This window comes from Taudactylus pleione, unplaced genomic scaffold (genome assembly GCF_031769625.1).
Source record: "Taudactylus pleione unplaced genomic scaffold, aTauple2 ptg000129l, whole genome shotgun sequence".
Classification (NCBI taxonomy): Eukaryota; Metazoa; Chordata; class Amphibia; order Anura; family Myobatrachidae; genus Taudactylus; species Taudactylus pleione.
In genome coordinates, this window is record NW_028284531.1 from 7,696,386 (window position 1) to 7,712,803 (window position 16,418).

Below are 16,418 nucleotides of genomic sequence, written 5' to 3' on the forward strand. Positions count from 1 at the left end.
AGCTATGGTATAACATAACTTTCTCCGAGGTCCACAGGGTCCATAGAATCTACCTAGGGGTATGTAGTGGAAATGATCCATTGCACCAAACAGCTCTAGCTTTGCAGCTCTCAGCATGCATCAGTCCTCCTCCCTATATACCCCGCCCCCAGCCATTAAGTTTGTAAACAAGCCCAACGGCAAGAGAAGGCAGTACATCGCACTCAAGAAACACTCAACATACAAAGAGGGAATAAGTGATACGGAAATAACAAAAAGAACAGAACTGAGGCCAGGTGCGTCCGGGAAGGTGCTCTGTGAACGTTATGGACCTTGAAGAAAAGGAGTCATCTAAGGTATGTTCTACCATAACTCTGATTTTCTTCTTCAGGGTCCATAGGGTCCACAGAATCTACCTTGGGGACGTCCTAAAGCAGTTCTCTTAAGTGTCGGGACGCTCCTGCGCAGAGACGAGAATACGCTACCCAAAGGAAGCATCCTGGGAGTCAAACGTATCAAATGCATAGAATTTGATAAACGTATTGACGGAAGACCAAGTGGCTGCCTTGCACAGCTGTTCAGCCAAGGCGCCATGTCTACCCGCCCACGAAAGTCCAACAGAGACTGTCACTTTGTTAGGAACAGGGAGACCAGCATGTGCATAGACCTGCCAACGTCTGCTTGTTTGCTGGCCAGCCTCGTTTGTGAAACCCATATAACACAAACAGAGTCTGATTTCCTGATGGAGATGGTAAGATCCACGTAAATACGAAGAGCTCGAACCACATCCAGGGAAGCTTCACCTGTAGACAGATCTGAAGACTGAAAGGCCGGAACTACAATCTCATTTATATGGAAACGGGAAACCACCTTTGGAAGATAACCTGCCTTAGTACGGAGGACAACTCTTTTGTTGGAAAATCAAATATGGAGAGCGACATGACATAACAGCGCTGTCAAGTCCGAAACTCTACGAGGCAATAGCGAGGAGAAAAAGTGTCTTCGCTGTCAACCATCTTACGTCCACCGCATCCAAAGGTTCAAAAGGGAGCCGCCTGTAATGCCCTTAGAACCAAAGTCAAATCCCACAGTGCCACCGCAGGGACAAATGAAGGTTGCAGCCGGAGAACCCCCTGCAAAAAAGTTCTAACATCCGGCATAGGGGCAATTCTGTATTGGAACAAAACTGACAGTGCAGAAACGTGAATTCTCAAGGTAGCCAGGCGAAGACTTAAGTCTAATCCCGCCTGAAGAAAAGCAAGTGTTTATCTGTGATAGATGCGGCCGGAAGCAGGCTTCCTTGCCTTAAGCATCGTCTGAATCACAGAGGCCGAAAAACCCTTGGCTTTGAAGACAGCAGACTCGAGAGCCATGCCATCAAAGCCAGCCGAGGTAAATCCCAATATAGGCAGGGACCCTGCACTAGCAGATCCGGCTGTAGAGGCATTGGACTGTCTATGGACAGAAATGTCAGGTCGGAGAACCAATGCCTCCTGGGCCAGGCAGGGGCAATTGGTATTATCCTGCCGTCTTCCTGCTTGGACTTTGACGACCCTTGGGAGGAGAGATTAGAGGAAACAGGTATGCTAACCTGAAGTTCGACCTCAGCGACAGAGTATCCACAAAGGCAGCTGAAGGGTCCCTTGTTCAGGACCCGTACCTGAGGACCTTGTGGTTGTGACGTGACGCCATAGGTCTACGTTCAGTACTCCCCACTTATCCACCAGAAGTTGAAAGACATCCGGATGAAGAGCCCACTCTCTGGCATGTATGTCCTGGCGACTTAGAAAGTCCGCTTCTCAGTTGAGAACCCCTAGGATGAATATTGCAGATATTGCTGGAAGATGGCATTCTGCCCACCGCAGAATTTCTGCCACTTCCCTCATGGCAGCAAGACTGTGTGCCTCCTTGATGATTGATGTAGGCCCACTGCTGTCACATTGTCAGACTGAATCTGGACCTGCAGCAGTATGAGAGCTCTGTGCACTGCACCAAGCTCCAATATATTTATTGGTAGGCGACTTCCCTGCACCGACCACCTTCCCTGGAATGTGGTGGTGAACAGTCACCGCTCCCCATCCCCGCAGACATACCATGGAGCCCAGCACCTGCATTGCCAAGTGTACCAACACTCTCTGCTTGCAGAGCAGACTGCGCACCCGGGATTGTAGTGCCACAATCATGTCCTCTGGTAGAAGAATCCTCTGTCCCAGAGAAACCCGCAGCGCCCTCAAGTACACCATCTGCCGAGTTGGAGAAAGAGAGGACTTCTTCCAATTTATTACCCAGCCACGCTCTTGTAGACAGACAATGGTCATCTGGAGAGGACATTGTAACATATGCTGAGACTGTGCTAATATTAGATCTCCTTGTCTCCTGAGATGAGCCGTCATGACTGCAATTATTTTGGTACCCGAGGAGCTGTGGCCAGCCCGAATGGTAAAGCCTGAAATTGGTAATGTTGCTGATCTACTGCCAATCTTAGAAATCTTTGGTAGGATCGTGCAATCAGAACATGCAGATATGCATCCTGTATGTCCAGGGATACCATGAAATCCCCAGGCTCCATCGCCAGCATAATGGACCGTACGGTTTCGATAGTGACTTTTGGCACATGGATGAACCTGTTGAGAGACTTCAGATTCAGAATAGGGCGACGTGACGAATTTGTTTTTTGAATCAAAAATAAATTAGAATAACCACCCTTTCCCTGTTGCGTCACAGGGACGGGGACTATGATTCCTGACCTCAGGAGGGCCCTAATAGACTCCTGGTAGGCCGAAGCCCTGCCTGTGTCTACAGAAAGGTTTGTATCCACAAACCTGAGGGTGATGCCTCAGGAACGTGATGACATAACCCCGAGAGACCAGCTCTCGAACCCAGGCATCCGTAGTTGTCAGATACCAGGCCTGGGAGAACTGTAGGCGTCAGCCTCCAACCCTGAGACCCCCCCAGGGGGAGACTCACCCCAGACGGCAGTAGATTTACTATCTGACTTGTAGGCAGGACATTTGCCTGACCAAGATTTCTTGTGCTGACATGTCCTGCGGGACTGACTGTCTAGAGGAAGACTGACCCGTCGCCCTACTCTGTGGACGAAAGGACCGAGCTGCCGACTGCCTAAATTTAGGAGTAGTCGTGGATGGCAATTCAACAGACTTCAGTGTTGCCAGAGAAGTTATTGTGCGATCCAGCTCTGGTCCAAACAGTACCTTCCCCGCAAAAGGCAAAGATTCAAGAGCCTTCTTCGATACTGCATCCGCCTTCCAGGTTTTTAGCCAAAGGGATCTTCGGGCTGCAACCGAAGTCGCCGAGACCCTAGATGTCAAAATAAGGAATCAGTAGGATTTCAATCCCGGCAGCCCGACACAGGTGGAAATCCCGAACGTCGGAAGGTAAGTAAAAACTAACCTATTCTACCCCCTAACCCTCTCTTAGGGGCGCCTAACCCTAACCTCCCCCCACCCCAGTGCCTAAACCTAACCCCCCTTCCCCGCCACCTAAACCTAAGTCCCCCAGGGGGGGGCCTAACCTCCCCCAGGTGGGGGCCTAACCTCCCCCAGGTGGTGCCTAACCTCCCCCTTCCCCTGGCCTAACCCTAACCTCCCGGGGGGGGGGGGTGCCACTTCCCCTAGCCTGACCCTGGATCTGGATGCCGGGTGCCGGTCTCCCGACGTAGGTAAATTGACAGGTGTTGAGATTTCGACGCCTGCCACTTAACCCTTGCCGGGATTCAGCAGTCAGGAAGCCGGCGGTCGGCATTGCGTCCCCCAAAATGTTCCATATACACAGCAGCTTCCCACATCTGATAGAGAAAAGACTCCTTTTCTCTGGTAGCATCAGATATAGTACTTTCCAGAGCTGTCGTCCATTCCTCCATAGCTTTCACTACCCAGGCTACAGCCATAGCTGGTCTGGTAATAGCTCCAGATAATGAAAAGATTGATTTTAAATGATTGTCAAGCTTCTTATCTGTAACCTCTCAAAGAGGATGCTGCAGGAATGGGTAACGTAGTGCTTCTAATCAACCTCGTGACATGAGCTGGGGGAACTTCCCATTTGTTACACTCACCTAGTGCAAATGGGTACAGAGAGGTTATATTCCTTGTGGAGTACTCCATGCCTCAGACATAAGATTTGTCAGTTGTTCAGACTGAGGAAAATAGTCATTAGCCACCTTTTGACGCCTAAAGACCACTTTGGCTGTCGGCGGTGCCTCCTCCTCTATACTGAGGACAGATCTAACCACTCTCACCAGAGAGGGGGACATCCACCAGAGACTGATGGTCTTCTATTGAGTAAGACCCAGAACTCAGTCAGAATCTGAAGAGGAGTCCGGGTCGTCATGAGGCAGCTGATAGGAACCTCTCTTATGCCCCCCTGCTTTGCCGCCACCTGTCTATTCAGCTGCTGAGCAGCTATAGATGGCGGCATACTCTGACTAGAGTGAGCAGTAGAATTAACCCAACAAGATTTCATGGGGGACATATACATGAAAGGATGCAACTGCTGTGAATAGACCCATAGCATGGGGAAATACCGCAGCCGGAGCCCGCGCGTCTGCAACTTTGTCCACCAAGTGCAACAAAACCTGATACCACCAGGTGTAAAAAGTTTGAGAAAAAAAAAAATACTAAGAAATCACACGTACATAAGTATTCACAGCCTTTGCCATGAAGCTCAAAATTGAGCTCAGGTGCATCCTGTTTCCACTTATAATCCTTGAGATGTTCCTACAGCTTAATTGGAGTCCACCTGTGGTAAATTCAGTTGATTAGATATGATTTTGAAAGGCATACACCTGTCTATATAAAGGTCCCACACTTGACAGTTCATGTCAGAGCACAAACCAAGCATGAAGTCCAAGGAATTGTCTGTAGACCTCAGAGACAGGATTGTCTTGAGGCAAAAATCTGGGGAAGGGTACAGAAAAATATCTGCTGCTTTGAAGGTCCCAATGAGCAAAGTGGCCTCCATCACCCATAAATGGAAGAAGTTTGGAATCACCAGGACTCTTCCTAGAGTTGGCCGGCTGTCTAAACTGAGCGATCGGGGGAGAAGGGCCCTAGTGAGGGAGGTGACCAAGAACCAAATGGTCACTCTGTCAGAGCTACAGCATTCCTCTGGAGAGAGGAGAACCTTCCAGAAGGACAACCATCTCTGCAGCAATCCACCAATCAGGCCTATATGGTAGAGGGGCCAGACGGAAGCCACTCCTTAGTAAAAAGCACATGGCAGCCCACCTGGAGTTTGCCAAAATGCACCTGATGGACACTCTGGTCTGATGACACAAAGATTGAACTCTTTGGCATCAATACCAGGCGTTATGTATGGAGCAAACTAGGCAACGCTCATCACCAGGCCAATACCATCCCTACAGTGAAGCATGGTGGTGGCAGGAACTGGGAGAGTAGTCAGGATAGAGGGAAAGATGAATGCAGCAATGTTCAGAGACATCCTGGATGAAAACCTGCTCCAGAGCGCTCTTGCCCTCAGACTGGAGTGACGGTTCATCTTTCAGCAGAACAACGATCCTAAGCACAGCCAAGATATCAAAGCTTCAGGACAACTCTGTGAATGTTCTTGAGTGGCCCAGCCAGAGTCCAGAATTGAATCCAATAGAACATCTCTGGAGAGATCTGAAAAAGGCTGTGCACCAACGCTTCCCATCCAACCTGATGGAGCTTGAGAGGTGCTGCAAAGAGGAATGGGTGAAACTGCCCAAAGATAGGTGTGCCAAGCTTTGTGGCATCATATTCAAAAAGAATTGAGGCTGTAATTGCTGCCAAAGGTGCATCAACAAAAGTATTGAGCAAAGGTTGTGAATACTTATGTACGTGTGATTTCTTAGTTTATTTGTTTTTTTTATTAAATTTGCAAAAATCACAAAAAAACTTTTACACGTTTTCATTATGGGGTATTGTGTGTAGAATTTTGAGGAAAAAAATGAATTTATTCCATTATGGAATAAGGCTGTAATATAACAAAATGTGGAAAAAGTGAAGCGTTGTGAATACTTTCCGGATGCACTGTATAAATAGTATAAGGCAGTGGTTCCCAAACTTTTTCGATTCATGGCACCCTTATTATCTACAAATTTTTACACGGCACTCCTAGACCAAGGGGTAGGTTCCCAGTAATAGGCATGTGGGTTGAATTAATTAAAATAGGGCTCATTGCTCAGAGAAAGGGGAGATAGTAGAGGTACCAGGTAGGCCTGGGCCAATGCCAAAACTGCATGGTTTGTGCTCCTCACATAGCTCTCCCCCCTCTCACATAGCTCCCCTGAGCACAGAATATCCCCTCCCCTCGCTGCACAGATCTACTCCCTCACACCACTCTCATAAAAAATATTTCCTTCCAACCTTGCGATTTTCTGCTCCTCTCATCATGCTGCTAGATGCACGGCTCACGGAGTGGCGGCATACTAATGAGTCAGCCTGACTCATAAGACTGCTGGCTGCGGGAACGGCCATTAATTCCACCCTTGACAGCCAGGGCCTGGGACTCGGTGGAGGTTTGGAGGAAGCAGCATGCATGCAGAGGAGAATGGAGGGGGCAGAGCCAGAGCTCATAGCCCTCTCTGTGTAAATGGGCGCACGCTGTAGTTATGGCTAAAGCGCAGTGTTGCCAGTCTAATAACTTGATGGCCCAAATAATTCCTTTTGGGACCAGAGTAGACCAGCAGGTCGCGGCACCCCTGTAAGTGTGCTGCGGCATCCAAGGGTGCCACGGCGCACAATTTGGGTTTGAAACACTGGTATTGTAAATGCAATGTGACTCCCTATCAATGAAACCCCCCACACCTTTCAGAGGGATAAGGAGAAACACAGTGACAGGTACAACTGACAGTTTGAAACAAAAAGGCAGTACAATACAGCAGCTAGCATTAAAGTCACATACAATGCATATATACGCACAAATGCTATTGCAAGTGGTACTCTGAATCAACTAGCCAGCTCCAGAGGGGTAATGGCAGCATATAGAGTACTATATGCCAGGCCCAAGGGCATCTATACAGGGAGACAGACCAACCTCTGAGACCAAAAGCTACAGTAGTACACACACAAAACGCAATCTGCGAGCATCTCACCACGAGGTGGTCAAATATAGCAAACCAAACGCTGAATTCCACCCCGGAAGTTGCGTCTGGTTCGGGGGGAGGAGCGCCTTATCTCCCCTGAGCCGCAATTTTGACGGCACAGGTACGCTGGCCTCATAAGTAGTAGACGCTTACTAGTGCGCTCTAGCGCATCTACTACCTATCCCTGGCGACAGATGGTAAGGACCCGACCATCTTAGTGAGGACACGTCACATGAGGCCTTCACGCGCAGCTGTACCTATGAGTGTACTACACCGGATGCTAGGACTGCCGCGCACTTACCTGTCATCTCCGTGCCAGACCTGCAGTCTGGACCACAGCACAGGCGCTAGCTAAGCCACGCTGAGGCCCGTCGAGAACCTCAGGGCATATAGCGATACTACCGTTTTCGGCCCCAGCAGAGTTAGTAGGAGTCTTAGTACCTGCGTCTTTAATGGCGCCTGGTACTGCTAACTCAGTAGTCATTAAAACTAAGTAAATCATAAAATAAAAAAGCCTGGGACTGTCGAGGCAGTCCCGCTGTTATAACAGGTGCGTCTGGATACTTGCCGCGCACCAAACAGAAAAAAACGAATGGCTGGGGGCGGGGTATATAGGGAGGAGGACTGATGCATGCTGGGAGCTGCAAAGCTTGAGCTGTTTATTGCAATGAATCATTTCCACTACATACCCCAAGGTAGATTCTGTGGACCATATGGACATCTTCAACAATGATGGCGCAAGTAATGGAAATTAATAGACCTGTGCACACACACTAACAACTATTGACTATACATTCCTGTCAACTTGCCTGCTGCTTTCACAAGCAGCAATTCTCAGAATAATACAATGTTGTTCTATGGAAAAGGAACCCACAACAGGACTTAGTACACTAATTACACTATGCGACATGGAGGCTTTATGAATTTCCTTCAAATGCTTTCTTAAACTAAGGACAAAGTGCAAGGTTTTGCATTTGCTGTATACACATTTGGTGCAATGCACTTACTTAGTTGTAAACGGATTATGGCCGTGGATTTTCCTGTTGTTAGCGACCAGACATTAAGGTCTTCTACTGAATGTACATCATCAATTTTCAGCATGTCGTCTTTGATTTGATCTACATTTAGGTGTTTTGGAACGCCTGGAATAAAGTGATTACATTTGTTGGGACATGTACAGTTTATAACAGATTTCATAACTTTGCTGGTAATTACACAGATACACATTATAGCCAGATTTAGCTTGTAGTATTTGTTCAAGATTCCTAATGCAATTATAACTCACACAGGGCTCGATTCTATTCTGCGCGAAGTGAATAGCTCTGGGAATCAGCTCCCGGAGCTATTCAATACACCGCGCAGCTAACCCCGACTAAGGATTTCTTCTCACACCCCTCCGAGGATGCGAGCAGAAATCCGACAAAAGTCCCGGCACGAGGCTGTTTTCTGCCCATCGTGCCTGGAAAACAGCATCGCGCCGGGAAGTTCAGTCGGGGAATGCCCGTTCTCGCGCCTTAAACAGGGTGTTTAATCGTGAGAACGGGCATTCTCCGACTAAACACTGCGCACAATTGTATAGCTCCAGAAGTTATCTCCTGGCGCTATTTACATCGCGGGCAATTGAATCGAGCGCACAGATTATTAAATATATGATTGTTCAACAGTTAAAATGTAACTGCACTAACCTTTGGAAAAGTAAACAAGACATTAATATTTTTTATTGCTGGCAATTATGCTCAGTTCACTCAGGCGGCTTCCTACACTTGTGCTGGTAGTGTTAGACGCTCTGCCAGGAGGCTACCTCTCCCCAGCAGCCACACTGTACTCCTAGCCCCGAAAAGACCAGCCGGGCACCTACCCATTAACTTACAATATCCCATTCATTCACATAGCGGGACGCCGCTATTTTTACCTACATCAGACTGTTTATATCAACTACCCATATTTGACTTTGGACTATCTAATTACGGTGCATTGATTTTCATATAATCAGACAGGCATTCTTATCCACCAACCAGCCCCCTTCTTTTTTCTAGTTGGTGCAACACACATCTTTTTGCATGTGCAGCATTTCTGGCTTTTTATGGTTTAGCATATCTCCCAATAAATATTTTCTTTATATCATTATTGCATTTGTTTTGGTGAGGTATTTTTTGCAACATTGCATAACACATTTAGTATTGGGCATAGGTATATGAATATTGTTACTTTGTGTAGGTATTGGTTTACCAATTGATTGCATCATTATCATTTGACATATGTTAGCTGAGCGCAGTTCACTCTTTCAGCAATTATTTAGGGATAAAGTCAGTTATCCCGAACGGCAGCTTGCTTAATTTCTACATACCTTTTTGTTTTAGTGCGCTAGTACTCCTCTGATCTAATATGCTCAGTTCACACATTTGATCTTTGATTCATTTAGATGACCACAAATTACTAATACATAGGGGTCAATCCAATTCAGAGATGTACATAAACACAATGTTTATACACATGTCCGATGTGCAGATCCGGGGCTGTGATGTCGCACGCAGTGCCCCAATGCCACAGCACAATTGACATGCTGCTGGCGTTTGGGGGCATCTACACAGAGTATCCTAGAAAATGGGGGTGTGTTGGCCCCGTTTTCTGTGCATGCCGAAGCCGGTGGCTGCATGCTTGGACCCGGCAGCGTGGTTTTCCCAGATATCATGAGTAACCTAAATGTCAAGGAAAAGGTCAGATGATCACGCAGTTGATTCCATGGCTGCTTCTTTGGACGCAACATCAGATCAAAGAAGCCAGCAGTGGGCGTCTTTTTACTTAAGATGCCTGCTGTGGCTATTGCATATTATAGTACAGCCGCTGTGTACAAAGATGCAGTGACTGTGCTACTGCGTCAGTCTATGAATCAGGCCCTATTGCGAGTTGGGTCTCACATCGAACACACAGCAAATGTAATTTGCAAGCCAATTCCGAACCCACATTCATTTTTTTGCAGCGGAAATGCACGTTTTTTGTGTGCGCATCCCAAGAGCAGGAGAAAAGGTAGGGAAAATCTTTATTTTAAGGTCGAATTGTCAGTACATCATGCAGAACCTTTGGTACACCCCTCCCAATTTCTCAGGTGAAGTTCTCCAAACAGCTCAATAATGGTGTAAATGACGTGGGCCAGGTACGTGGAGGTGTAAATGACGTGGGCCAGGTACGTGGAGGTGTAAATGACGTGGGCCAGGTACGTGGAGGTGTAAATGACGTGGGCCAGGTACGTGGAGGTGTAAATGACGTGGGCCAGGTACGTGGAGGTGTAAATGACGTGGGCCAGGTACGTGGAGTGGTATTGATGGGAAAGCTGTTTTAGAACTTGCAGAGGAGGTAAAAAAGTTTTATTCCAACTTTATACAAACATGTATAAAACCACTGAAAAACTACTATACAGACATGCGCACGGCATCTATTCACCCGGCGGTGATCTGTCACCACTACTTTTCCCACCGTGCGGTACACTGCAGGGGGGGGAATGGAGGCACAGGGCGGGCTGTCTTAGCGGGGCACAATTTGGCCCCTTTAAAATCAGGCAGGGCGCTGCGCCCTGCTAAAACAGCCTAGAGGGAATACTACCCATAGTTTCTGTGGCTACCAGCACATTGTGGTTGTGGATTTTCAGAAGTTCATTTAAATCCTCCATTTGATTCTAGTTGAGGCCAACAACCATACTATTTGCACAGGTCTCCAAAAGTTTTCACTGGAGATTGTTGCCATTATGGTGAGACATTGTTGCTAATTGATTCTAAACTTTTATTAGACCTAGAGACTGGATATTTATCTTAGTAAAGGCGGGTATCCACTTGCCGACAAAGGAGGACTGAATGCTTACAATATCGTTAAGTCGTTCATTATACTGTGCAGTGCCCACACTGAACGATATGTCATTCAGTGCAGACACCCTCCCTCAGCCTGACAATATCATCAGGTTGACAGTCATGTTCGGGCGATGAGCAATGCCAACCAGCGGGAGCATGCATCGCTGGTCGTTGCCGGCATATCCACTGCATGATTAATGAACGATCACGATGTTGTAATCGTTCAATCGTCCATTTATATCAACAAGTGGATACGCACCTCAAGAGGGATTTTTTTTTCGCAGAGAGGTGCCTGTAAACTTAATTTTTTTATATTAGCTTAGGGTGTAATTATTGTATATTAAATAATGTCATTTTATATCGTCAAAGTTGATTACATGAACACATTGTTTCTTCTTCACAATCCATAGGGGACGCAGGCTTAGACAATAGGTATAGGGTGAGCAGGTGGAGTCCGGGCACCAAATAGTTAAACCTTCTCCGAGGAGCCCAAGCTCATGCCCCCCCACCCATACCCCGCCCCCAGCCAGGCCAGTTCAATTCGGGGTCTGTAGAATCAAGGCACATGATAGAGACTGCTCTGCAGTCTCTACTTAATTTGTTTAATATTTATTAAATTTTTTCTACTTTAAGTGGATAACGCTAGGCATCCTATAGGACGCCTGCACTGCCGCTCCACCAACTCACAGCGCCGGCGGCCGCGGCACTGCCGAAGCTGGTCACACAGCACACTCCAGGGATCCGCAGCCGGATGCCGGGGAGGAGAGCACAGATGGTGCTCTGATGCAGCTTCGTTTACAGGGGAGCCGCACTGCAGCGGCTGTTACCACCGGTGTGGGAGACCACTGGCGGTGCTGACAGCGGTCACCTAGCAACTGCGCTAAACCATCAAGGCACAGGCAATGGGGCGCTTCATTAGAAGCAGTCATTGCCCTGGGGGATCTAGTATAGGCTCTCCCCATTTAGCCCCTCCCCCGTTCCCTTGGCACGCTCACTGCAACAGCCATGACACAGGGATTCTCCCTCTTCCCAACTGAGACACTGAGCAGCCATTTTAACCTGGAACTGCTTCAGTCAGTCTCTGGACTGGGTCAAGATATACACTACGCTCCTTCCTACCGACTGGGGTATGGATTGTTGAGCATTAACTGCCCATTATTACAGCATTGAATGTTTCTGTGTGCATGTAATTTCAGGAGTACGTTTTATTTCTAAGTTTCTTCTGACAGTTTTGTAAATCCCTCGCCTGTAAAGCCCGGCTTATTGTGGGGTGAGGTCACATTCATTGCAATCCCCCTTTTATTGCACACAGTAGTTTTCCTAACTGGTGTGTGGGAGACTTCCCTTGATTGCTTATCAGGTTTTCCAAGGGAAAAGCACCCAAGGACAGGGGTGCTTCAGTGTTGTGTAACTGCAGAACTTGTACCTCTGTACTTTCTCCTCAAACTCCGTACACCGATAGGCTCTGTGTCCGGTGTTTAGCAGATTTGCAGCAGAGTGTCAGTCAGCCATGACTTCCACCTAGAGCCGACCTGGACTACCTCATAGGTAAGGTTGAAGTTGGCTAAGGACTAGTCCATATCCTCTGCAGTGTCAGAGTGTGCCCGTCACACAGACTGGCAACCCCGGGCCAGCTTCCCCCCTACTAGTATCCCTACTGGGACCTAGCTGGGTACCTTACAGCATTCTGCCTTAGGAGCCCTTCTCGCTTTAACCGCAGGTGTCTGCATCTTTCCAGCTGAGGCTGGACAGGAAGTGCACTTCAACTGAGGTCGTATGTTTGCTTCCCACTACGGCCCTAACTGGGTGGAGTTTGTATATTCTCCCTGTGCTTGCGTGGGTTTCCTCCAGGTGCTCCGGTTACCTCCCACACCAGTCTAGATAGTGCTGCGTCCCAGTCTAAATAGTGTTGCGTTCCTGTCCCGTAATTGGAAGTACCTCAGCTCATTGGGACAATATATCAAATATTTCAGACCATACCGCAGCTAAATGTAGCACCCGGTTTAACAGGATACAAGCTATTCTTAGCTTCAAGAAGACTGAGGCCTATGGCCACACCACCCTGAATGTGCCCTATATCGTTTGATCCCAGAAGCTAAACAGGGTCACGTCTTGATTTGTTCTTGGACTGCCTGGTAAATACCAGGTGCGGTAGGCTACAGACCCCTAAGGCTAGCGCTTAGGTTATCATGCTTCGATAGACTGTTCCTGCATTCCCGTTTTTTTGCGGTGTGGACATTCTGCGGAGGGCTCACCCTAATAGGCACCTCCAGGTTTCCAAGCTCATTTGCCCCCTTCAATTGTCTACCTGTTGCAGACAGGCAGAATGAGCCTCCTCAGGGAATGCTCACTTGGCCCACCTGGTCAAGAACGTCTAGTCCTGACTTCTGCTTACGTAGCTAAAGCCATTGGAGGTTGGTTGAATTGCTCTTTAGGAGAGTCTTAGCCGAATCAGGTGAGAACATCCATCAGAGGGTGGCTTCTTGTATTGAAGAGGCGACAATAGCTACTGGTCCTGACTTCAGGTGTCAGCAGCCTTGGTGGTGGTTAGGCAAACTCTCTGGCTTAATTTCTGACTCAGACTTCAGAAAGGGCATAGGGGCTCTTCCACTTTCAGGTAATTTGCTGTGCTCCTGTTTTGGTTAGGATGGTAGCCACAATGATGGCATCCTGGTCAACCTTCCCCTCTTCTGTGACTAAGTCACAAAACTTCTAATTTTCTCTTTCCTCGGAGGAAGGTCCAAACTTTCTCATGGCTCCGGGTTACTCAGGTCTACCAGTTACCCTACCGCCAGGCCTACTGACAGGCTTGTGCTTCGCTAGACAGACGACCACCTAGGGGGTTCCCAGAGTGAAAAGTTGACTTTTGCGGTTTCCATCACCTGGATGGAGACAGCGCAGGGTGTCTCCTGGGGCTATGCCGTAGCAGGAGCTGACTTATATCCTATATTTTCCTACTTTTAAAAGCATGTCTGTCTTATAGTAATTGTAAATACTAAGTCCTTGTTTACAGAAAGAAGATTCCTATATAAATGCTGGGTAATAACTTACGTTTACTTTCTCAGGGCCTGCTCCCTGCAGCTGTGACAAACATATACTAAAATCAAGGCGTTTAATAGACCTCATTTGCAGCTAATCCCAGTACTATTACTATACTCGTATACAGCCAGGTAAATGCATAACACTTTACATTAAAAATAAGGACTTCTCATTTAAACAAAGGATGCTTCTCTAACTAGCTCAGAGTAAAGATAGTGGAATCAATTAACATTTAATGTACAAACTTCATTAGTTTCTAAAGCTGGGTACACACTACACGACTGTGCAACAGAGTAACATGGCAATTCATTGTAACGTGTTGCTGTACACACTACACGATCTGGAGTATGACAGCACAATGTATCGTTACATGCTGCATGTAACATCGGGTCGTCCGTGGAATCGTCCATTCTGATCTGCACAAGGGCAGTGAACAAAGGATTGGGCATACACACTATACGATGTATATTGTTCCGACACGGTTTGGGACGATAAATCGTATAGTTTAAAAAGATCATTCTGCAATTGTAACTTAAATAGTCTGATGATTTCTCTGACTAGAAGAACCTAGATTTCATTGCAAGCAGGAAATGCTTTTCTTCTAAGCTGCATATACAGTATGATGGTTAGCAATATTTTCTTTTATTCAGAAAACTGCGTATATGCATTTACTCATAGATCATGCTTCAGTGAAACATACAAATACACAAGGCTCCATCTTATTCCCTCCACGCTAATTGAACTCAATTTATCAATGTAGACTTAATCTGTTAGGAGACACTATTTGTTTGATAAATAAATTAAGTTCTTCTTAACATGAAATCAGGGAATATATTGACTGACATTCAAAATAAGAATTATTATGAAGTAATAGATTTCTGCTTACCTTCAAGTATTATAATCACTGTGTCTCTTAGAAGTCGCACGGTAGTGAAAAGTACTAGTACAGAAAATACATAGGTACAGATTGGGTCTGCAATTTTGTATTCTGGCTGAAAGATAGAACTGTATATTATTTACTCTGTGTTATGATCATATACAACAGAAGAACATTAAGTTCCAATCAATATTTGTTTTGCTATTAGAGGTTAGAGACCTGAATTTCTTGAGAATAGTATACATATATTATTTCACAAAACACAGGTAAAATGCAGATTCAATTAGATGCAAGCTCCACGTTGTGCACACTTCTGGGCATTGCAGTAAGAAAAACCTTGTTTATTTAGGCTTTTTGGTACTCATTGTTAAATCCATTTCTCAGATAAAGAAAATGGACTGTGTGGTCCACACCAGACATAGGGCCTGATTCAGAGCCGCTCGTAAGCGGCCGCTCGTTCGCTCCGAGCGATGTTTGCCCAACTGCGCATGCGTACAGATAGTTATACGCATGCGCGAACCAGTCAGTGCGGTCGAAATTCATGTGCTCGCAAAATAGCGAATGCCTGATAATTTGAGTGACAGAAAGAGGCGTATGTGGGTGGTAACAGGGGAAGGTGCTTGAAAACGGGGAGTGGAGATCCGATCGCAGGCGTGCTTAAAGGTCAAAACGGGCGTTTTATGGGTGTGCATAATTAAAACAGCAGCGTCATTGACCACGTCACTTGGCTATTTTATAGCCAGAACTGCTCGCAAAATTGTGGTAGCAAAAACCAACCACAAGAATAGAGAGCAGCTCATACCCTGGTCGATGTATTCGATTAATCTAATAAATAGCGGAAATGACGTAGGATGCGCGTAGCCAGGGGGCGTAGTTTCCAAAAAAACGACCGCAAGTTTTGTTAGCTCGTTCAGACCTAGAGGCGTGAACAGAATGCAAAGAGCGAACGGTTCATTTGAATAGCCACCCCTATTTTCTGGACGGAGCGAGCGCTAATTGCGTCCGGCTCTGAATCAGGCCCATAGTCCCACAGAAATGTAAATTAATTTGTGGCTTATTAATATAAAACACATTGAGAAAATCTATATCTGAACATTTTTCGCATAAGAGGCTCAATGATTAAAATGGTTGCCAAATGTATTTTAGGATGGTCTCTATGCTACCACTAAAAAGATCCGTTAACCTATTCTTACCTCTATATAAATAAACTATTCATGAAACCTGTGGCTGTAGATTGTTTGGCTGATTAGCACTTATATAACAGAAGGCAACATATGATCTCTGTAAAAATTAGATTTTTAGTCACAGTAAAATCTCTTCCTTGGAGTCCATTGGGGGGGGATGCCATTACTTCTGGGTTATGCATAGTGAGGTATGGAGACGGGCACTAACTAATTGAAACTGGCTCCCACCCCCTATATAACCTCTCCCCTTCCACCATAACCTTAGTCTATGTTTAACAAAGCCGGAGAAAGACCCACGGAAGAACTGAGAAACCAGAAACCAACAGGTATCTAGTATGAAACCAAACAAGGGAGGGATCCCAGCTTCCCCCAGATGAACTCCAAGGAAGTGAATTTATGGGGAGTAAAAACCA

At 46.6% G+C, this 16,418-nt stretch overlaps 1 protein-coding gene across 1 annotated transcript in view; it reads right to left on the minus strand.

The window, feature by feature from the left end:
- The window catches only part of SLC30A4 (solute carrier family 30 member 4), a 39,856-nt gene that overhangs the window by 3,737 nt on the left and 19,701 nt on the right, over positions 1-16,418 (minus strand). Inside the window, exons 5-6 of the mRNA XM_088472815.1 lie at positions 14,831-14,936; positions 8,071-8,205 (exon numbers count right to left, since the gene is read on the minus strand). Coding sequence (XP_088328941.1) covers positions 8,071-8,205; positions 14,831-14,936 — 241 coding nt within the window. The remainder of the gene's footprint in view (positions 1-8,070; positions 8,206-14,830; positions 14,937-16,418) is intronic.